The sequence below is a fragment of the Prosopis cineraria genome, unplaced genomic scaffold (genome assembly GCF_029017545.1).
Source record: "Prosopis cineraria cultivar Desert tree isolate PC_DT_omini unplaced genomic scaffold, ASM2901754v1 PC4, whole genome shotgun sequence".
NCBI classification, from domain to species: domain Eukaryota; kingdom Viridiplantae; phylum Streptophyta; class Magnoliopsida; order Fabales; family Fabaceae; genus Prosopis; species Prosopis cineraria.
This window is the reverse complement of record NW_026555335.1, coordinates 32423355-32447891: the sequence shown is the minus strand read 5'-3', so window position 1 is coordinate 32447891 and position 24537 is coordinate 32423355. Positions and strand designations below refer to the sequence as shown.

Here is a 24537-nt window from a genome sequence, read left to right as displayed (position 1 = left end):
AACAAATCTGAACCCTACCAATCAAATGTTAGACATTGCAAAACTTTACATTTGTATTTTTAATAATCATTTTTAAAATTTATAACGAAAATACTATTTTTATTTTATAGCTAGCTTCTTTTAATATAAAAATCTTCAAGTCTTCTAAAAAATAATCATACAAGCATCCAGACCCTTCAAATTCAAGGATTCAAATCCATCCCAACAGTGGCAGTAACAGATAATCTAAATCTCTCTACATCACACAAATTAACATTTGATGTGAAGCATTAGACTACGACCAATGATAATGATCAAATTTTGCACAATGACAATTTTAGCTATGGAATGTATAAGAGATTTAGTCAAAAGTCAAAACTCTATTGCTGAATGATCATGAAATCTAATGAAAAATGTTTCATCCAAGTTTCATAAAGATTGAACCATACCAGACCTCAACTCTCAACAGAATTGTCCTCATAAGACTCAAATTCTCAGAACTGCACATGGCTGAGACTAACTTTTCGTTTGAATGGAGAGAGGAGAAAAATAGAGGAAGGAAAACCACAGGGAAAACTTAGATAGCGAAAAAAAATTACTACTTTTGGAAGTTTTTCCTCCTAGTTTTCTCTTCTCCCTATTTTCTCCTCACTTTTCTCTCTATTCAAACCAAACCTAAAAGAGGAAGTAGTTACGAGAAAGCGGAACAGAGGTGGCTGCAACACAGGTAAGAACCTCACCATCAGCAGTAACAGTGTAAGTTTCAGGGTCCACAGTGATATGAGGAAGGGCATCATTGAGCTTCATGTCTAGTTTTGTAAGCTTCCTCACATTCCCCACAGCTTCCACCCTCTTGTTCAGACCATATGAAGCTTTTACTCCATTCTCTAGTGCCACCTGTTTGCAAGTTTTGTGAGGGAGCAACAATGTGATTCTCGAAACAGATTAGATGAACCAAATAACACATTTTGCAATCCTTTCCATTTGTCTCAACTCTAATTTTTAGTCATTAAATTGATCTAACAGTTCTGACGGTCGAGGGAAGGAAGAAGACAACATGGTAACTGTGGTCGAAGACAAGCCAGAGGAAGGAACCGAATAAATCTTATTCAGTAATATGGTCAAAATATATACACGTACCATAACCTTCTATAAAAGGAAAAAAAACAAAAAGGAAATAAAATCAAATATTACTCCTAATGACCCAATCCTATCAAATCTCTATTTTTATGGGACGTACCCAATCCTATCAAATCTCTATTTTTATGGGACATATCCCTCTAATTCCTGTAATTATTCTCACACTCCCTCTCAAGTTGGATCATAGATGCTAATCATGTCCAACTTGCTTATACAATTATCAAAAGCGGGTTTGTGTAACCCCTTTGTCAACACATCTGCTGCTTGGAGATTTGTCGGTAGGAAGGCTAGGCATACAATTCCATCTTCCACCTTTTCTCTAATAAAGTGCCTGTCTATCTTCACATGCTTGGACCTCTCATATTGGATAGGATTCAATGCCATACTTATGGCAACCTTATTATCACAATATAGTTTGAGAGGCAGATCAAGTTGGACATGTATTTCTTTCAGAACCTTTTTTAGCCACAACTCTTCCATTATGCCTTGAGCAAGAGCTCTCAACTCAGATTCAGCACTGCTTTTGGATACAACTCTCTGCTTTTGACTCTTCCAAGAAACCAGATTTCCCCATACAAATGAGCAATACCCAGAAGTAGATCTCCTGTCTTGGTGATGTCCACCCCAATCTGCATCTGTATACACCTCTATGTTCCTTTGTTCATGTTTTTGAAACAGTAAACCTCGCCCAGGATTTCCCTTTAGGTATCTTAGGATTCTGTATGCAGCTTCCATATGTTTTTCCTTCGGTTCACACATATACTGACTAGCAACACTCACAGCAAATGCTATGTCAGGTCGTGTGTGAGATAGATAAATAAGTTTCCCAACAAGCCTTTGGTATCTCTCTTTATCCGTTGGCCTCTCTTTCTCTTTATCTTCTTCTTTACCCTCTTCATCTAAATTGCCCTCTTCTTTCTTGGATTCTTGCCTCTTCTTTGGAACAACAATAGGGGTTTCAACAGGTTTACACCCCAGCATACCCGTCTCCTTTAAGAGATCAAGTACATACTTCCTTTAAGACACATAAATACCTTGCTTTGATCTTGCAACCTCCATTCCCAAGAAGTATTTCAGACAACCCAAGTCCTTGACCTTGAATTCTTTTCCAAGAACAGCCTTTATTCTTGCCGCTTCCTCATTATGATCACCAGTGATGATTATATCATCAACGTATACAATAAGGACACACCTCTTGCCCCCTTCTACTTTAACGAACATAGTATGATCCGATAGTGCTTGATTGTAGCCTTGTAGCTTTAGAACTTTTGAGAATCTATCAAATCATGCTCTTGGAGACTGTTTCAACCCATATAATGATTTCTTCAATTTACATACCTGATTCTCCCTTCCTTTGTCAAAGCCAGGAGGTAGAGTCATATAAACTTCTTCTTTCAATTCTCCATTTAGGAAGGCATTTTTTACGTCTAGTTGGTGTAACGGCCATTCAAGATTGGCTGCTACAGATAACAATACTCTGATGGTGTTCAATTTTGCCACTGGTGCGAATGTTTCCTGGTAGTCAATGCCATAGGTCTGTGTAAACCCTCTTGCCACCAGTCTAGCCTTCAATTTATCAAGATTTCCATCAGCCTTATATTTAGGGGTAAATACCCACTTGCAACTAACCAGCTTCTTGTTTCTTGGTTTCTGCACAACCTCCCAAGTCTCATTTTCTTCCAAGGCTTTCATTTCTTCCAAGACAGCTTCTCTCCATTCAGACGTTTTCAGGGCCTCATGAATGTCCTTAGGGATACAAACACCATCCACATTTGCAATAAAAACCCGATATCCTGGGGATAAGGCTTTATAAGATAGGAACGTCTGAATAGGATGTTATGTACATGATCTTGGCTTCTTCCTGAGAGCAATAGGCACCTCCAAGTCATCTTCTGAACTTTCTGAACCTTCTTCCTCATCAGGATTATCATTCTCGTCTTCTTTAGGACTATCTCCCATAGGATCTGTCATCGGTTCTGATTCTGGTACTGCTTCAGGTATGAGAGCTTTTGTACCATGCTTCTTCTTCCGCGTGTAAACTTTGATCTCTTTACCTTCTGCACCTGTGTTCTTATCTCCCCCTGAACTTGCATTTTCTTTTGATTCTGGAATAAAAGAGACAGGCTCAAGTAAAGTGGGATGGTCAAGAGGGTCAAGAGAATCAATAGGTTCAATGGGAGAATATTCCTGAAATTCACTCCAACTCTCCCCCTGAATTGAAGGTGATGAATAGAAAGGTTCAGATTCAGAAAAAGTAACATCATGACTGATAAGTAGGCGTTTAGAGGATGGATCAAAGCATTTATATCCCTTTTGGTGTGAGGAGTAACCAAGAAACACACACTTGACAGCTTGTGGGTCAAGCTTGGAAGAGGAATGGAGATGCACAAACGCAGAACACCCAAATAACTTTAATGGAAGAATGGTTTCAAGATGGGTGAGAGAGTGGGTCTGCCGGAGACACTCGAGGGGTGTGGTGTAGGATAGAGTTTTTGTGGGCATGCGGTTAATGAGATAGGTGGCGGTAAGAATGGCATCTCCCCAAAAATATGTTGGCACATTTGTGGTAAACATAAGGGCATGGGCAACATCCAACAAGTGTCTATTTTTGCGTTCGGCTACCCCATTTTGTTGGGGTGTATTTGTACAGGAGGTCTTATGGATAATGCCCCGAGCCTTAAGGAAGTCACTTAGGGACTTGTTGACATATTCAGTGCCATTATCTGTTTGGAGAATTTTGATGGACATGTTAAACTGATTAAGAACCATGGTATAGAATTCAATAAAAATAGAGGGTACCTCAGATTTATCTTTCATTAAATATACCCAACATACACAGGTATGGTCATCAATAAAGGTAACGAACCACTTGGCTCTAGTTCGATTAGAGACACGAGATGGACCCCAAACATCACTATGGATAAGAGAGAAAGGCTTAGAAGGCTTATATTTAGACCATGGAAAAGAAGAGCGATGGCGTTTGGCTAATTCACAAATATCGCAATGAAAATTAGAAATTTTATTAGATGAAAAATTTGGAAACAAATGACTCAAATATTGGACATTGGGATGACCCATTCTTTTATGCCATAACAAAAGATCAGCTTGTTCAGAAGTAGTCACAAGGTTGTAGTAGATTCGGGACCATAGATTACTCACAGTTGATTCATCAAGGTAGTAGAGCCCATCACACTCCTCAGCACTGCCAATCATCCTCCCCGATGAGAGATCCTGGAAAATACAGTGAGTAGAGAAGAAGTGAGCACTACATTTGGCTTGTTTAGTTAACTTGCTAATGGATAGTAAATTGCACGCAAGATAGGGAACATGAAGGACAGACTCAAGGTGCAGAAATTTAGAAACAATGATACTACCCTTTCCTGCAATGGGAGAGGATGTACCATTTGCTGTGTCAATCTTTTCATGGCCACTACAGGGAAAGTATGAGGTAAACAAGGTAGAGTCTGCTGTCATGTGATCTGAGGCTCCGGAGTCAACAATCCACTTTGATTTAGTGGAACATACATTAAATGCAAAATGCGAATTACCTTGCTTAGCAACGGAAGCATTATGAGATGGAGGCGACTGGTTGGATTGTAAACTATGGAACATCTCTAGAAGCTTATTTAACTGATCCTTGTCGATGATAGGCAAGGTACCCGATTTGTCTGGAGCAGAACCAGATTTGTCTGAAGTAGAATCAGAAGTAGTTTGATAGCCACGAGATTTACCTTTACGTGGTTTCCAATCAGGTGGTTTTCCATGGAGGTCCCAACATTTATCTTTTGAATGGCCTGTCTTTTTGCAATGCTCACAAACAACCTTTCCTCTTGATTCCTTTTGGCCTTGATCCGATTGTCGGCTCACTAAAGCAGACACCTCAGATGAAGGAAGGGTTGATGAAATTCCAGGTAACATCACCTTGCGTCGAGACGCCTCACGACGAACCTCAGCAAATGCATCCCGAGTAGATGGTAGAGGAGAGCGAGCCAGTATGCGACTACGAACATCATCTAATGATTGATGAAGACCAGCCAAAAATTGGAATACTCGCTCATCTTCAATAAGCCTCTTATACCGTGCTGCATCACTCAGACAAGACCACTCGGTTTCTATGTTGAGATCAATCTCTTGCCACACTGAAACTAACGCCAACCAGAATTCCGTAAGATCACGCTCACCTTGTTTGATCTGCCAACTTCGAGTTTTGAGATCATAGATTCAAGCACCATCTTCCCCATCCGAGTAAGACTCCTTGACTGCGTCCCAGATATCCCGTGCTGTCGGGAGAAACATAAAGGACCGTCTGATTTGAGGGGTCATAGAGTTAACCAACCAAGAAGCCACCAGGGAATTGTCGGTCTCCCACTTCACCAAGGCAGCCGAGTCTGACGCGTCTGGTGGTTTGGATGTACCTGAGATAAGACCCAGCTTCCCGCGGCCTCCAACAGCCAGTCGAACACTCTGGGCCCACTCACGATAATTGGTTCCATTGAACTTTTCGGAAACCAGGACAAGGGACGCCCCCCGGCAGAACTCAACCCGAGAGGAGTTCCGCCATTTGGAGTGATTTTCAAGTCAGCCTCAGCGCCGGAACCCATGAACGCAGAGGGTCGAGTGCGCGAGTCTGACTCTCGGTCGGCTCTATCGTCTTCGTCTGAGTGATGGTGTTCAGCGTCTGCGTGCTCTGATACCATGTGGTCGAAGACAAGCCAGAGGAAGGAACCGAATAAATCTTATTCAGTAATATGGTCAGAATATATACACGTACCATAACCTTCTATAAAAGGAAAAAAAACAAAAAGGAAATAAAATCAAATATTACTCCTAATGACCCAATCCTATCAAATCTCTATTTTTATGAGACGTACCCAATCCTATCAAATCTCTATTTTTATGGGACATATCCCTCTAATTCCTGTAATTATTCTCACAGTAACAATTCAGATAAGGACTATAGTCACAGAATAGAATTGAGATAAATGGAAGGGATTGCAAAGGGAGAGGATCCGAATTTATTTGAAAAAGAGAGAGAAGGTTTCATGCCTTGCTCACAAAAGCGATGGAGTGATTACTAGCAGCCTTGCCAAATGCACCGAACATAGGCCTCATCATCACCTACAAAAGTTTAGTGTTTTAAATTTAGTTGAAGTACTGGAAACCAGAATTGTCCTGACTACTCAGACTCTCAGCAACATTAGCCCAGTCTGGGACCATTCAGCAAATGCTATATGATTACTTAAAACATACATGATTAGAGTAAATTACTCTAACCTAGCAAATTTTGAATAAATTACGTCCGATACTTCTTTTTTTGTTTTTGGAAAAAGAAATACTCTTGACTTTTCCATCATCTGATACTGCAAAACCTACAGTCCAATTTACTTTTATTGAACTAAACCCTCTCTACAACAATTTCAATTTGGGTTAAAGGGCAATTTACCCTTAAACTATATGTTTAGGAGCGTCTAGGACTTTAAACTCATTTTTGATACAATGTTCCTATTCAACTTTTAAAAATGGTGCAATGTTGCCCCTTCCATTCATAAAAATTAACTTTCACTGTTAGTTAAAGACTTAAAAAATTATAAAAAATGATCAAAAAATTATAGAAAGGGCCCAAAAATTACAAAAAATGACCAAAAAAATTTCCTTGGTTTTTTTTTCCTATAGTTTGTTAAGTCTTTTTCTATAATTTTTTGGTCAACTAATGGTCAAAGTTAACATTTGTTAATGGTAGTGGCCATATGGCACCACTTTCAAAAGTTAATGAGAAACATTATACCAAAAATGAGTTTAGGGTCCCAAATACTATACTAGTATAGCTATAGTTTAGGGATAAATTTGCCATGTTAATTTTAATACGATAGTACAAGAAATTAAGTTGATATTAAACTCCCATAATTTTGGAAAAATATATTGTGCAAAAGCTAACTTCAATAACAATAAAATAAAGTAGGGAGAAGGAGTTTGTGACATGTGCCAAATGCTAAGAGAGTGAGTATGAAACAAGAGGAGGATTAGATGTAATTTTTAATCCCTCCAATGATAAGCTCGACCAGCATGTTTGATATAATTACTCAAGTCAATATAGATGGTAAACATTACCGGTTCAGGTGTGGGAATGCTTGCATTTGGATCGCCCATGTTAGACCATGCAATTGCACCACCTTTGATAACCATTTCTGGTTTTGCACCAAAAAATGATGGCTTCCACAGCACAAGATCAGCTAACTTACCCTCCTGCAGAGAATGAGGGAATCAATATCGTCATAGTGATGGAAAATGGAAGATTTAGCCTAAGATCAGGAAAATCTGTAACTAATTAAATCTATTTTTGTTTATATTTTAAAAGTTGATTTTCTTTGTTTCAATATAGGATAAGATATTTAGGATTATCTTATCCTATCTATCCTATTCTATCTAGGATGTAGCTATCTAAAATTTGAATAAAATTTATCCTATCTTTTAGGGTAATAGTAGTGGCTTTGAACTTTAACTAAGTATAGGTTTAAGTTCTATAGGTTTAAGTTCTATAAATAGCCCCAAGTCTTCCTCAATTATTGGAACATTCAATGAGTAAATAATATTGAATATTTTGAGTTTCTCTGTCCCTCAATTTTCTCCGTTTCTCCTTCCTTTCTCCTCCTCCTCCTACTTCTCTCTCCCCCTTCCCTCGTATAATGTCAATTTTCTGTAAGAGCCTGATTCCACCTCGCTCTCATTTTCAGAAAACCAAGAAAACCTTGCCTGAACCCAATACAACTACTTCTAGAGCCAGATCTCACATCTGCCAATGCCCAACCCATGAATAAACACCACCATCGTGTTGATTTGCTAGAAAGTAGCCTGATCCCTAAAGCTAACTACCAACCAGTGCAGTCAAAGGTGCTAAAGAGGTCCATTATTTTGACCTAGCTGTAATGTGTATTATTTATGCTCAAATATCTAGGATTAATCTCTACCAATGTCAGAATAAAAAGAATTAAACCCAGAATTACAGCAAATTAATCACAGAAATCAAAGCTAAATGAAAACAATAGCAAGGAGACTCCAACTCACATATTAACATCTGAGAGGCTAGCATTCTCTCCTCTATGCCCCCTCCCCCTATATTACCTTGTCAGAGTTCGTTACACTGCCTTTTTTCCTTTTCTTTTCCCTTTCATTGCCACATCACTCCTCAAATTTTGCTTCTTTCTATGATGAATTTGAAGCTAGGCCGGATGAGGCCCATCACATTTTTGTTTCAATTAGCCAGAAGGTATAATGACAATTATACCCTATTTCAGGAAGTATTGAATTAAACCAAGTGTCCCTAGGGGGGCATACAGTAGATGCACATTTTAGGTTTTTCCTTTCAAGAAAAATTCTTTCTTAATATGGAAGGGCATGAAATATACAGCATACCTCAACTGAACCAACAAATTGTGAGAACCCATTTGCTATTGCTGGATTTATAGTGTATTTTGCAACATATCGTTTGATTCGAGAGTTATCATTGCTGGAATCACTAGGCTGAAGTGGTCCTCTCTGCAACTTCATCTTATTGGCAGTCTGCCAAGTTCTACATATCACCTAAAATACAAAGATTTCAATAGCTCTAAGCACGAAATCATGTTAAAAATGATTTTCACCCGGGAAAAAAAATGCAACAAACATAATAAAAAAAATTGACATTATGGCAAATATGTGCTATTCACATTATGACAGCAGGTACATGTCTGGTCCACAGATATCAATTATATACAAGAAAAGGGATCTTAAGCAGATTGAAAGGTATACCACAGTCTGACACCCTTTTGCTTTCAGGATTTAATTATGCTCTCAATGCAAGTATCCTCTTTCTTTATACACATGGTCAAGACCAAAAAAGGAAAAAAGAAAAAGAAAAAGAAAAAGAAAACCTGAATTCATTATGAACATTTCAGAGACTTTGTGACATCTCTGAAAGTATTTTAGTTGAACAAAGGAGTAAAACTTAAATAGGAGATAGTTGGCCACAGTACTGAGACTAAACAAAAAGAGGGGAAAGACAAGGAAATAAATCCACGGTTGAAACAAAACAATACAAGGGACTAAGAAAGCAAAAAGGCCTTTTGAATCTTGAATCTCAATGTGATACACAAGATAACATATGACCATAAGAATCTAGATATCATGAGAATCTGTCAGCCAAACTGAAGCTCATGAAATGAGGAATTAAATGCATTTAATCACCAAAATTACTGACACAGTATTTAATCATGAAGATGAGTTCAGTGAAGGAAAAACCTCTCCAATTCGACCCATAGCCTGTGAATCGGAAGATATAATGCTAATTGCTCCAATATCATGCAAAATATCTTCAGCAGCAATTGTTTCGGCCCTTATCCTAGATTCTGCAAAAGCTACATCTTCTGGATTGTTCTTATCAAGGTGATGGCAGACCATCTGTACGTCACTATCAAAACTGAGACCTTAATGTCCATGGCACAAACACCATTATTATTACTATTAACAGATTCTTACTTACCAACATGTCAAGATGTTCATCTATTGTATTAGATGTAAAAGGTCGTGTAGGGTTAGTTGATGAGGGAAGGACATTCTTCTCACCACATACTTTGATGATATCTGGAGCATGACCACCACCGGCGCCTTCACTGCCCAAATTATATACAAAAGTCAAGAATTTGCCAAGTTAAACAAAGACTACGAATTGGGTTTCAGTTTACATTCTGATCAGTGGCAAGATGTGACAATACAGAACAGCCAAGCCCAAGATCAGACTTTGGATCACTTGCAAATAGTCCCATAAACTTTATGCAATTTTCCTTTATAAATTATGTGACCATACGACATAAATGGAAAACTCCAAAAAGCTCCCATAAACTTTGGTTTGCTTGCAAATAGTCCTTGAACTAATAAGATTGGAAATTAGGTCAGCTTTAAGATTCCAAAAAATAGGCACCTCAGTCTGATTTTGTCATAACACAGCACTGACTCATATTCCTTCTCAAACTGTCCAAATGTCAAAATGGTTATCTATGAATGGCACTTTTGAAAGCTCAAGTGCTCGACAAATGTATAATAAATTAGTTCCACTTCTGAATGCAAATATCTCCACGCAATAAATGTCACTAACAAAATTGAAAAGAAAGCTGTTCCCCAATAATTATAATTGTTTGAGAATGGCAAATGACTAACAAGAATGCCATGCCCAAACTTTGTACACAGTTAAAAAGCCAAATTTTACAAGTTTCAATCATTTTTCTTCACACCAACCATGGTATTGGGATGCCAGGGGCAAGGTACAGGGGAATCCACGACATATACCTGTGATAAGTATGAATCGTTCTTCCTTTGAATGAACTGATTGTATGTTCCACAAATCCAGATTCGTTTAATGTATCAGTATGTATATTAACCTGTTATATAAAAGTCAGCAACACAAAATTTAAAATTAAAGAAAAAAAAGACTCATCTATCAAAGTAATGCCTGGATGTCATATTGTTCTGCAACAGTCAAACAATCATCTATTGCAGCTGGGGTACTTCCCCAGTCCTCATGCAGCTTCAATCCCATGGCTCCAGCCTTGATTATTTCATGTAGTTCAACAGGTTTGGCAGAATTTCCCTGAAGCAACCAATGGGTGGTTCAATCAATAGAGATAAACGTGTATCGTGCAACATTTAGCAAAACAAAAGAGATTAACTTCACAGAATTGCTAAAAGCAAGTGTTCAGTATAATCAGAAGAGAATGAAGAAAACATGCTTTGCCAGTAAAACCAAAGTTCAGTGGCTGAGAACAAGCATTCAATATAAACAGAAGGGAATGAGGAAAACATGCTTTGCCAGTAAAACCAAAGTTCAGAGGAAAGGGATCTGTTGACTGCAGCATCAATTTCATCTGATTTGGTGCTGGTGTGCAAGTTGTTGCCCGTGTTCCATCAGCTGGTCCTGTTCCACCTCCCACTAATGTTGTGATTCCTGTAAATAAATCACAAAATGGCTAATTAAATTACATCAAGTTCATTTGCCCTTGCTGATATCAACCCTGTGGAAGTGAGAAAAGGGTAGAAATCAAACTCTTCTTTAAAATTAGAATTTCATTAATGGATTGTGAGAGAGAACTGTGACAGCAACCAGTACAGGGTGTCAAAATAGTAATGTGGTAACTATGCAGATGCAACAGAAGTGAACAAACTTCATTGACTACACAAGTCTCTGCTTTCTATGGAAATCTGGCACCCTTACAATTCACTATCAGAAAATCAATATGGTCACAAAAATCAGCAGAATCTATGTAAACCTATAGATGATAAAGCAAGTTGATTCATGCTAGCTTTAAGACTAGGGACAGCAAGGATCCAAATGCAAACTATGTGTTCAACCAGGCTTTAAGACAATATTAAAGAACAACTGATAGAAAATATTACTTTAGAAGGAAATAGCTTTTGCGTTACTTTTACTATTTAACTACTTTTTTGGTTGTAAGTTTCCTTCTTCTGAAGGAAACTGGCAAGTGGGATTTTTTCTTAATATTATGTTCAAGTGGGTGGAGGTTTCCTTATTGGGAAGGAAACCTCATGTTTATAAATACATTGCTTCATGTACTTTGAATCAGATTGGAATTCGTTCTGCCTCTTCCCTCCTCCTTTGTTTTTCCTTCTCTTCTCTCTCCCTCTCTGTTTCTATTTCCTCCATCAGTTTGAATCTATATTAGTGTGTGTGAGTGAGAGTTGCATCAGTTTGGTATTAGAGCGTGTCTCTTGGCGATCCTAGGCTGTTTCCACCACCGGAGAATAGAGAAAACTCACCGGAAAAGTCCCCCCTGCACTCTGTTTCACACTGCTGTGACTAAAACCTCCATTTCCCGACATCAAATCACAAAACCACCACTGCTATAGAGCTCAGGAGAGAGAATCCAACCAAACACAGAAGCTTAACCTCCTTCTGCCCCTAGATGTGCTGCCAAGTCTCCCTGCACATGGGCTTCACGAGCAGTCCGTTCAACACCTCCAGACTCTGATTTTCAGCATTTTTTGGGTGTTTGCACAGTGCTTCCTCAGTTCTGAACAATCAGAGGCACAAATCATCATCTAAAATTAGTTTGCGGTAAAATTGCAACTTTTTGAGGCTTCTAAAGCTTGCTTTGTAAGGCTGATGACCCTCTCATTTAACTAACTGACCTGGTTATTGAAAGGAGGTTTCTAATTTTAATCATGTGTTTGGTTCAGCATTAAAAAAAAATAGTTTTTGATTATATTTAATTCATATTGATCAGTCTTGTTTAATTTGTAACTTTTACATGACCTAGGGTACGCTTTCCTCAAACAATTCAGCCCTACACTGAGACTAGGGTCAAAGAAATTACCCTAGGCTAGTCGGACTTTCTAACTATTTCCCTGTGAGGTTTTTGAACCTTTGGAGATCACTGTGAAGGTTTCACTTAGATTGTTACTTATTGAGCATATAATTCTTGTGGAGCTTTTGAATTCTTGGAGGATTACTGATGCAATACTCACTCACACACACTAACACATTCAAACTAAGAGAGAGTATAGAGAGAGAAAAGTAGAGAGGGAAAAAGGAGAGGAACATAGAACAGAGGGGGAGGGGGAAGACAAAAATGAGAAACTAGAAGGGGAAGCTTTATCTGAATACTCAAACATTTATTCATTCACCAAGTCTCCTTACAAATGCCAACACAAGCTATTTATAGATTGAGCTTTCTTCACATGAAGGAAAGCTCTCAACTTGTCAACTTGCAATATAAAATTAAAATACAAAAGCAAGTGATCAAAAAGTCAATCTTTAGGTTTCCTTCACGAGAAGGAAACTTAAAAATATAACTACAATTAGTCAATTCTTTCTAAAATAAAATTTCACATATTTTCTATCAATTCCCGCTGTTTTAAAGAACTCTCATTTGGAAAGGTAAAGAGTTAATAGGCATCCAACAAGGCAGGATCAAGTTGACAGAATTCATCTTCTAATATCCACGTGGCATCTTCATCTAAACGAACCTTCCAATAAATCAAGTGGCAGTGGAGGGGCCCCTCAAGGATAAGGACAACTTGATCATCCATAATGGTCTCAATTTCTTCCATTGATGGTGAGATAGATGGCAACGATAGAACTAACATAAGAGACAGCAGCGCACATGTAAAATCAACAAAAAGCAAAAAGGGATGCTCAAAAGTTTCATGGTAAGGCATAAGATCCTCTATATTAAAGCTAGACTTATGGCCATGTCGAGAGGTAATTCTAAAAGATAAACATTAAGTTCTAAGTTCTTAGATATGCGAAAAGGTCCAGAAGCTCAAGCACATATCTTTTTAAAAGCATATTTAGGATAACATGTTAGACACATAACATAGTCACGTACATAAAAGCTTTGAAATTAATGATGAGTATTAGACGATAACTTACATTGATCAATGCTCATCGCTAATTTGCATCTAATTTAAGCGTGTAATTCATGATGGTGATTGGCAAAAAATTTTGCAGATACAAAAGTACGGATGGTCAAAAGGATTTGCATAAGGTCAATAAATTGTCTAGGATAAAAACCTCAAACAATCTAGAAGGGGCACATGCTTGTAGACCTATTCACCGAATTATTGTATGCAAAAACCAGCAGTTGGTAGAACTAAATCCCAATTCTTTGGCTTGTCTCCGACTAAACTTCTAAGCAAATTACCTAAACTATAGCTGGACAAATTGAAGTTACCAACCGTAGTTTGGGTAATTGCTTAGAAGTTTAGTCGGAGACAAATCAAAGAATTGGGATTTAGTTCTACCAACTGCTGGTTTTTGCATACAATAATTCAGTGAAAAGGTCTATAGGGATGTTTCCCTTCCAGATTGTTGAAAGTTTTTATCCTAGACAACCTATTGACCTTATACAAATCTCTTTGACTATCCATACTTCTGAATCTACAAAATTCTTTGCCAATAGCCTTCATGAATAACATGTTGAATTTAGGCACAAATTAGTGATGAGCAATTATCAATATAAGTTCTCTACTAATATTCATCGCCAATTTCAAAGTTTTGATGTAGGTGCCTACGTTATGGCTCAAATTCATTGAGAATGTTATCCTAAACACGTTTAAAAAGTTGCACACTTGAGCTTCTAGACTTTTTCGTACATCTAAGAAATTAGGATTTAAAACTTATCTTTTAGAACTACCTCCTAACATGACCACAAATCCAATTTTTAATGCGGAGGACTTGATGTCTTATTGGGAAACTTTTGATCCTCCTTGTTTGCTTTCTGATGATCCTGCAGGCACTTGGCCTTTTCATGTGCCAATTCTATCATTGTCATCTGTTTCACCATTAATTGAAGAAATATATACCATTATGGATGATCAAATTGTTCATACCCCTGAATGGCCCCTCCACTACTACTTGGTTCATTGGAAGGGTCATTTAGATGAAGATGCCACTTGGATCTCAGAAGATAAGTCCCTATAGCTTGATCCTTCCTTGTTGGAAGCTTGTCAACTCTCTACCTCTCCAAAGGAGAGTTCTTTGAAGGAGAGGGAATTAATAGAAAATATGAAAAATATTACCTTAGAAGTAAATAGCTTTTATGTTACTTTTATGATTTAACTACTTTTTTGTTGTTGTAAGTTTCCTTCTTATGAAGGAAACTAGCAAGTGGGATTTTTTTTTTTTTTAAATTATGTTATAGCAAGTGGGTGGAGGTTTCCTTACGGGGAAGGAAATCTCGTGCTTATAGATAGGTTGCTTTGTGTGCTTTGAATCAGATTGGAATGAATGATAATTTTCTGCCTGAGATTTAGTTTTCTCTTCTCCCTTTGTCTCTTCCGTTCGTTCTGCCTCTTCTCTACTCCTCTGTTCTTGCTTCATCCCTCAATTTGAATGTGTTAGTGTGAGTGAGTGTTGCATCAACAACTTGAACCTAAGGGCCAGAGAATAGCTCTATTCTTACCAACAGGTTGGCCCACAATCAAATTTTTGACGTCCTGGAACTTAGGAAAGGAACAGTTAAACCAGAATCAATAAACAACTTAGTTCTTCTCTCTCTATATGGCTGCCCAAGAATGTAAATATACCTGAACAAAATTATGAAAAAATCACATTTGTTGTTTGCAAAGGGTGAAAGAACAGTTTGTTTAGCACAATTCTACCATGACATTTGCCTTTAATGGTGTGTTTGTTTTATAGAAAGGTTATTTGAAGGAGGAAGGTCAGGGAAAGTGTTTTTACTGTGTTCAGTAGATGACAAAGAAGCTTTGTAGGAATGAAAGCTTCCCATGTTTATAGGAGAGAACTTTCCCATTCCCATTCCTTTCTCATTCCCATTTTGTACAAATGGGCTCTAAATAGTATTGGTGTCACTTCTGACTCAATCACATAATCATCAATGTTTAATTCATCATTATGTGAGTCTATGTTAATCACGACAGTAAGATGTCCAATTAAATGACAAATACTTGGCCAAAAAAATGACAAATACAAGTGCTTAGCACTTTCAGAACAAATGTTTGTAGTCATGGAACTCACCACTTGATATTGCCTCATACGCTAATTGAGGGCATATAAAATGCACATGACAGTCTATGCCTCCAGCTGTTACAATTAACCCTTCCCCAGAAATAACTTCAGTGCTGGCCTACATATGGATAACATGTACATAAACAATGCTAAGATATGATGTATAAATTCCACCATGGCTTCTCTAGAGGGGGGAGAAAAAACTCATTGTTTTGGGTCTCTGAAAGGGCACTTACTGCAATATCCATATTAGGAGATACACCATTCATGACGTCTGGATTTCCTGCTTTTCCAATTGATACAATAAGGCCATTTTTAATACCAATATCAGCTTTGATAATTCCACGGTAATCAATGATCACTGCATTTGTAATTACAGTGTCCAAGGTGCAAGAAGATAGATGCCCGCATGACTGACCCATGCCATCTCTTATAACTTTCCCACCTCCAAAAACACATTCATCACCATAGACAGAAAAGTCTTTTTCAATTTCAGCAAACAAGTCAGTGTCACCAAGACGGATTTTGTCACCAGTGGTAGGACCATACATGTTGGCATATTTCTCATAAGAAATTCTTGTGGTGAAAGAAGCATCTCGTCCTGTAATACCTTCACTGAAATATCATAGTTGAGGAAACAAATAATTATTCTATTTATTCATAAAGGTGGAGCTAGCAAAGGAGTAAACATACATATAATTATTGCTCGATCACCTTGCATTTTCATCTTCCATGTGCCCGAATTTCCTTATGCTCACAGCCTCCATGGCTGCTTCCAAATTGGAATCATTAACTGGTCCATCAGCAATGCAATTACCACCTGTGATGACTTTGTCACCTCCGATGCTTACAAGTGTAACGTTTTTACTTTCCCCTGGCTGGCAAGAGGAGATATGCTTCAGTTAAAGATGATAAACCTCAAAGGATAAAACAATTCACAATCCCACCTCAAAGCGTGTTGCAGTCCCGGCTGCTATATTAAGATGCATGCCATAAGCTTTCCTTCGATCAAATACTAAGTAGGGATTTACTTCAATGAAGTGATAGTGGCTGCCAACCTGAAAATTGTCTGAAATATTACAAAATTGTCTCTTCTATAAATTTCTCATGAACCAACATAAAAGAAATTAATCAGCTTGAACTTTACGACTGAGCTTTAAAAATAATATTACAGTCGCTTTATTTATTGCTTTAAATTGGTTTCTTAAGTTTCAAATTCACCTCATTAAAATTCTTTACAATGAAATTCTTCTATAACTTAGCTGCTGTGGAATCCAGGTATCTTTATTGTTAGTTAATGGTGATGCAGCAGATGAATCAACATTTATCTAAATAAAATAAAAAAAATGAAATATCGAAACATAGTATAACAAAGCATGGCATTCATCTCTCCCATTGATTTGTTCTTCTCATTCTTTATTTCTGGTTCTGCCATGGATAACACCTCCAAAATCATCCAAAACCCCATCTTTTATTTACCCAGGCATCCAGCCAATTGACAAAAGAATAAAACCTCTGTGGGGCTTGAACAGAATCTTCCTTTGTTGCTCCATGTATGTTCCACTCAGAACTTCACTTCCCATACCATAATTAATTAACAGGTCACAAACTCACAATCCCCCAGTGCAACAAACAAATATCATTATGTGAATATCAGTTTCAAACCACAGTTTTTAAATTTTGCAACTTACCAAAAAATTAAGGTCATTTGTTGAGGTGTTCACTGAGATTTGAAACTCTTTCTTATTTATGCAATTAATCTTCAGTAGTTGAGTTGCACATTCATGTTGTTGAACATATCTGAATAGAGATTATGGCAAAGCACATCAATCATTACTCTAATCGAATCCTCTGTCAAATGAGAGAACCAGAGAATTTTTGAATCATGGTCCAAGGGATTTGACATGATGACATTAGCAGTTCGAGTGGGGTTTCTCAAAGCATCATAAGCTTGCTGGTAATACTTATCAAGGCTATTTACCTCTTTTGGTTCATTTATTGGTTCTATAGCTGTTAGACTTGTTCTGTTTCCTTTTCTGCCAACAACTTAAAGTATCATCAAATAACCACCTTAAAATAGAGAAGACCATATAAATAATGTCAGGAAAACACTCCATAGATTTCCTTGCCATCGTCAATCAGCTGGATGCTACCATAGATGAGGTCTGGATGATCATAGTGGTGTTATTCATGGCAGAGCTAGAAACACAAAAAGGAAAGGAAGAAATAATGGAAGCATAGAACAAGGTTTTGTTCTGTTTTGTCTCAATTTTTTTCTGTGTTCATTTAGATAGATGCTATTTAGTCTGCTAACTAATCATTGAATAACAATAACAAGGCATAAATAAATTTCAATAAAAGGGACTTTCAACAAAAATTTAAAACTTAATGGGAAATTTTGGAATGGTTCAAATTTAAGAGTCCATTTTGAAACAATAAATAAAGTTAACGGGTCAGAGTTTTTTTTGTCTCCCCAAGTAAATATTCAGGAAAGCTCCAATTGTTTGAAATAATATTGAGCCTGAGCAATAAATATTTGAAAGTTCATAGATCCTGAAATGTTTTATGAACCAAGGATTGCAATACCCAAATTTAAAGACCTTACTGGCACTGATCAACTTCATGATAGTAATTAAAGCAGACTATCTTCAAACCGTCTAAATCCTACAATAAATAATCAAAAAACAAAGCAAGGAACTAGTACAAAGTTAGTACTTCTTATTCATCCCACTTCATTAATTCACAAGTTTCAGATTTAGAATGCTCAAGAAATCAGCTTATCCTGACTAATTTAAGAAGGGCGGGCACTTCATGACAAAATTTAAAGTTATGCATTTCAATGCCACCAAAAAAAATAAAAATGTAGATGTTTAATTTAACTTAGAATGCCAAGCTGGAAGGAGCAACATGATCACAAACATCTTCCAGCTGCTGACCCTAAAAAGGATCTGAAAGACAATTGAAAAAACCTGTATTGGCCTGTCCCCAATGTTGACAACTTTGAGAAGAACTGCTTTCCTTCCAGGGTTAAGAGTCAGATTTCCACCTCCAGAAATTATCTCACCAGGTATTATATTATCTTCTGTTGGGGGAAACTTGTCAAGTGAAGGTACTGCAAAAAAAATTTCCCAACAGAGAAGCTAATATAAGTACAGGCTCAACCCCAAATTTCTACTTTAGTACATCCTCAAGTCAAATCTAAAAAAAAATTTCAACCAATATAACAGGAGATTACAAATTTCATAAAGAGCATTGAACCTTTTTATTTCTGTATATTTTGATTAAGATGAATCTGAAAGGAATATTAACTCAAGTGAAAGGTTGTGACGACTAAGTGTTTTAGGTAATGATAGACAGCGAAGCTATTTCACTCAAAACCAGAGACCATATCTTCGTTGGTAAATCAAGGATCTTTTCTCACAAAATTCCCATTAAGTTGGTTTTAAAATTATTCATCTTCCAAGAATTCTTGAAGGAGAGAAGAAGAACCTAATTTCTCTCATTAATAATGCAAATCAGATTATGAACCAAAATGGTAAAAATTATACAAAAGTTTGTTAATGAATGGACGACAGATAAGGATAAACTTAGCAAAGTCATGTCATAAATTCAATCTGATCCGCAAATACACAAAATGAATTTTGCATATTTACATGAATCATATTAGTTTCACAATGGCATAGCATGGTCTTGGGTGAAAGCACTTAGGCCTTAGCCAAAACATCCAGCAAAAAATACAGTCCAAAGATCAAAATAAGGGCATACCTGGAAGAAAAGAACCATATAATGCCAGTTCTAGGTCACCATTCTCTCTAGCAATTGCATCATGAACGGTGACTAACTTAGTCCCATCAGGAAATGTGGCTTCAACCTTGATGAAAATTTAAGCTGTAAGTTAATAACAACATATGGGTGAAGTTTTTTTATTTCTCCTTCTTCAAGGGAATTACAGAAGGCAACTACCAAGGCTTTTTCTACTTTTAGGAACAGTTAATCAGGCAAGTGGTTAGCAGTGGTTAATGCAATAGCTATACATTTACTTCATTAACCGCCTGTCCAGTTAATCATCTAGAAACTGTGAAGATCTTTGCCAGATGTTCCAGTGTTTTTGAGGGGTGGTAGCCAGTGCATAGAACAAAGTTTTAGTGGAACTTGTCCATTTGAAGTTTTAAAAGCAGTTGCATAGAGATAAAAATAGACCTTAGTTTAAAAACATTTTTGGTCTGAGATTCAAAAACAATTCAAAATCCAAACAACGTAGATCAAGTGCTTCCTATTTATAACAGAAAAGGATTCTCACATAAATCAAGCTCACCCACACCCTTGCACACACGTGTAGCTTCTCTCTCAACTAACTAACAAGGTTAACTTTTGGATCTAACCTCGTACTCTATTCCCAAACTCAGTCCCCTAAGTCACACGTAACAATTAAGTCGTAACAATTAAGTTAAATTACCAGGTAATATGACCTATATAGTTTGATTTATAGAGGGGGAAAAAGTTTCTTGTAATGTTCGAAAAATCGTTGGGCACAGAACATTAAAATACACATCAGTAACTAGCTAACAATTCTACTGACTTTATGCAATTTGATGAAACACGCAAGAGGCTAGGCAGAATTAGAATAGAGGCTACCTGAACAGAATCCAAGAGATGTGGTACGGCCGGAAGAACTTGTCTCCTGTTATACATATATATATATATATATATTAAAAAAAAAAGGAAGAAAAGTTTAGATGCTTAAGATAGTTCATTCTGCATTTTGTACTCGCTAGTATAAAAAGCTGAAATCCAGTCATCAATTGAAGAGATGAACTTATTTTCCAAAAATGGGGAAAATAGAGGGAGTAGGCTTTCCTCTGGAGGGATCACAGCAAATCTGAACCGTTAAATTGGATTTGATGATTTAAATTTGATAACTTTTAAAAGCACCTATTTAATTTGAACGGTTCAGAGAGGGGATACAATTTACCTGGGATTGAAATGGCATTGAAATAGAACATGATATGAAAAGATTAAAAATGACGCAATTTAATACCTTCCCAAGAGTCGTTTCCCAATGTCCATTAATTCAGCAACGGTCTTTTCACCATCACGAGTGAATTCTAAAATCTATGGGAAAGAAGGGAGAAATAAAATACAAATAGATACTCCAATTTGGATTTTTTCCGCGTTATATGAATGAAGAAAGGATCGGAAATTTATAACAGGAGGAATAGAAACAATCAAACAAACCTGTGTGGCTATAAGAGCGACAGCTTCAGTATGATTGAGTCTTAAACCACGAGCAAGACGTTTCTGTGCAAGGTAACCCGCATTATGCAGGATCAGCTTGTCGGCCTCTCTCGGAAGCAGTTTCATTTTTCAGTATTCACAGTGCTGCTAACCGCAAGGAGGTGCAAAAGGAGCTTCACTGAACTAAAAAGTAAAATGAGAATTCAAAGAAGAAAAGAAAAGAGACGAAAAGGGTATGAATCTAAACTGAAAGTGAAATAAGTCAACGATTTATTTAACAATCTTACAGTAAAAACTGAAACCTTTTAGAAGTCAGAAGCTCCAGGGAGGTGCCTCCTATTATCAGGAAAGAAATAAGGTCAATCTCGTGACTGTGATTGATATGAACTGGCCGCTAGAAATTTTTGTCTTTTAATTCATGTAGTTTTGCTCCCCCTGATGCTGCCGAGCAGATGATACGATTCTTGTTGCCATCTGTCTTTTGCATTGGTTTTAAATTCGACACTTGACCATTTGGCCGAAAAAGAATTCGACACTTCACCATGATATACAAGTCCGTTTAGATTTCATTTGAATATAATAATTATAAAAATAATTAATTAAGTGATAAATTTTAATCATAATTGATTATGTTATAACGCAATCTGTTTGTATACTCATGCTAGTAATTTTTTTAAAGATTCAAATTTTATTAAGAAAAAAAAATTTTGTTTTAGTTTTATTAAATTTTATGCCTTTTATGTGATTTTTTTTTTGAACTTTTTATGTAATTTACTCATATAAGTTTGCAAACAAAACACGCAAAGAGTGGAGAAGCTGAGATTTGGAGCGTTGGGAAAAAATCAATTTTAAAAAAAGTGAGTGGTTGGATAAATTATGACTTAATTAATTTTTTTGCTCCTAAAATCAATTAAGTCCTTAATCCAAACAGCAGACAATTTTCAGACGTAACTGCGTCTGAAGTTGAGTGGAGGCTGAAGGAGCAGGAAATTGAATTTTGCTTCCTTTTTTGGTACGTGAAATTTGTTTATTGAGAGAATGATAGCCAAATCCTAAAAAAAATTAATTTATTCAACAGTAATCCTAAATAATTTTAGAATACCAAGTTTTTTAGTCTTTAAATGACATTACTCCAAGTCTCCAAATACAGAGACATGTGACTTTATATCCGATTTTGTAATTTCTTTCATAATAAATTTATAACTTATTTTCTGGATTTTAATAAAGAACACAATTTGAAAGATGGGCATCCAATTTTGCAACATCAAACTAATGATTCGTGACTTATTTTCTAATTTTAAAAGGAAAATAGATGTTAATGTTTAAAATTGAAAAATAAAAAAATTATTATTCTAACAACTCTATAAATTTACAAGTCTGGTTTTTAATTTTGTAATTTTAAATTGATAAATTTATAATTTATTTTTTAAATTTTAAGAGGAAACACAAGTGTTACTATTTAAAATTGAAAACTAACAAAGTTATTACTTTAATAGCTCTAGAAATTTACAAATTTAACTCTTAATTTTATAACTTTAAATTAATAAATTTATAATTTATTTTACAAATATTAAGAGGAAACAGAAACACAAATGTTAATTTTTAATTAAAAAATAAGTTATAAATTGGATGCCCATTAAAAAATATAAGACATTTTTAATTAAATCTCATCCTCAATAAAGTAGTTATCTATTTTCTAACTAACCCTATCTTTTCATATTTACCCCTATCAAACCACCTACAATAAATATAAAGTCATTATCAATAGGGATATTTTAAAAAAAAAGGCAATAATTACATATCAAAAAATTAAAAATACCTTATATTTTTTGAATATTCAACTACTTAAAAAATACTTTATATTTTTTAACGAAAGAAGTAGTTATTATTCTAACAGTTTAAAAGATTTGCATGTTTGACTTCAAATTTTGCAACTTCAAATTAATAAACTTACAACTTTTTTTAAATTTTAATGATATCTTTAAATTAAGGGTATTTAAGTTAATTTATTTATAAATCATAATTGTCAAAAAAAGGCATGCAATTTTATTGGTATTTTGAAATTGGTTAGAACTTTAATTGAATTAATTAGCTTCATCTAGATTTAATTGTCATTCTCCTTTTGAAATTTGTTTCTTTATTTCACAAGAAGAATGACATCCTAAAAAATTAAATTATTAATAATTAAGTTTTGATGTATTTTTTTTAAAAATAAGTTAAAAAAATTCATTTAAACAATTACAAATTCAAAATTTTTAATTATAAATTAAATTATTTAATTTATAAGTGTGATTCTGATATTGTAACTACAGAATTCTTATTGTATTTTTAGTGTCTACACACATATACCCAAATAATTATAACTCTTTTTAAAAAAAATAATTTGTTGAGACTGGTTAAAAAAAAAAACGATTTGTTGAGACCTAAATATAATTTATTTAACCGTTTGAAATCTGGGTATCATTTTCACTATTTCATATATATTGTTTTTCCTTTAAATCTACAATGTTATTGTCAAATATAGAGTAATATAACATTAATTTTTACAAAAAAATTTTAATTATCAATTCAATTTCTAAATTTTAATTATAATCAATTATATCCTTGTAATTTTCTAAAGAGAAAATTAATTTACAAGTATTTATAGTTTTACATTATTTTAAATTAGGTCCTAATGGTTTATTTTATTCTAATTAAACCTTTATAATTTGATCAATTAAATATGTTAGTCTCTTATTATTAAAATTCTTTAATTTCTCTTTTAAAAAATAAAATTAATCACTTCTATATGTTTATTAAAAGATTGTATAATTTTAAAATTAATTTCTCAATTTTCCTAATTCAAAATTTATATAATTAGGGTATGTTTTCTAAATAACTTTTATATATATATATATATAAATTTAATTAAAAAATTAATCAAATGTTTAATATTATATTAAATCAAATTTTTTTGGCTAAAAATATTGAATCAAATTTTCTATAAATTTTAAAAGTGTTCTTATTTGAAAAATTCAATATTCATTAATAATTTTAACTTTATTAGACTAATTAAATTATAAGAGCTTGATTAAAATAAAATAAATTATAGGTACCTAATTCAAAGATGAAAAAAACTTGAATAACCTATAGATTAATCTTTCCTTTACTAAATATAGAATATTATTAGATATGGCAACACACTCCAGAGGGGGTGAATTGACAGTTTAAGAAATTTTTTATTCTTTTAAAATTTTTCAGTAAAACTAGGTGTAAAGAAAAGTTTAGATAAATTTAAGTTCTAAATTTTGTTTGTAAGAATGCTAAAGTAATCTTCATAAGCTTAATATGTATAAAATTAATTTCTAAATAAAAGTTTAAGTAAAAGCATGTAGATATATCAAATTTAATTTTGTACACTAAAATATAGTATAAACTAAAATTGCTAAAAATATAAAGAGTTAAGAAAAAAGAGAGTGCAAATTATGATTTATCCTGGTTTAGCTCTACCAATTAAGCCTACATTTAATCCCCAAGAAACTATTTGAAATTTTTTTACTATAACACAAGTTTACGTGAGTGCTTGCTATCACAGTACAGTCATAAGTTTAGTTCAGATACTAGTAAGCTTTTACAGTAAGTCACTTTACTGGTGAGCTTCTTTTTCCTAGAGAATAACATCTCTTAGT

At 35.0% G+C, this 24537-nt stretch overlaps 1 protein-coding gene across 3 annotated transcripts; it reads right to left on the bottom strand.

Annotated features, from left to right (window-relative positions):
- Positions 1-339: 339 nt before the first annotated feature.
- LOC129308451 (urease) lies at positions 340-21305 on the bottom strand. Of its 3 annotated transcripts, none has more exons than XM_054949561.1 (19): positions 21157-21305; positions 20870-21047; positions 20673-20746; positions 20270-20315; positions 19400-19505; positions 18604-18746; positions 16582-16692; positions 16349-16512; positions 15871-16249; positions 15644-15752; positions 10953-11092; positions 10601-10738; positions 10438-10529; positions 9635-9764; positions 9394-9552; positions 8530-8697; positions 7228-7362; positions 6166-6237; positions 340-876 (listed from the first exon to the last, which is right to left on the bottom strand). In XM_054949561.1, exons 2-19 carry the CDS (start codon positions 20993-20995, stop codon positions 655-657), a joined length of 2514 nt encoding a protein of 837 aa, XP_054805536.1. In that variant the 5' UTR covers positions 20996-21047; positions 21157-21305; the 3' UTR covers positions 340-654. The 3 variants fall into 3 exon arrangements, with proteins under 3 accessions (XP_054805536.1, XP_054805538.1, XP_054805537.1); XM_054949563.1 differs by having other exon boundaries at positions 21172-21297; XM_054949562.1 differs by having other exon boundaries at positions 20870-21052; positions 21157-21291.
- Positions 21306-24537: the final 3232 nt, after the last annotated feature.

Coding starts and splice junctions, on each gene's coding strand:
- LOC129308451 (XM_054949561.1), bottom strand. CDS start 20,995: ATGAAACTGCTTCCGAGAGAGGCCGACAAGCTGATCCTGCATAATGCG. Junction 19,506..20,269: donor ATCTCTTGGATTCTGTTCAG/GTAGCCTCTATT, acceptor ATTTTCATCAAG/GTTGAAGCCACATTTCCTGA. Junction 6,238..7,227: donor GCATTCCCACACCTGAACCG/GTAATGTTTACC, acceptor AAACTTTTGTAG/GTGATGATGAGGCCTATGTT.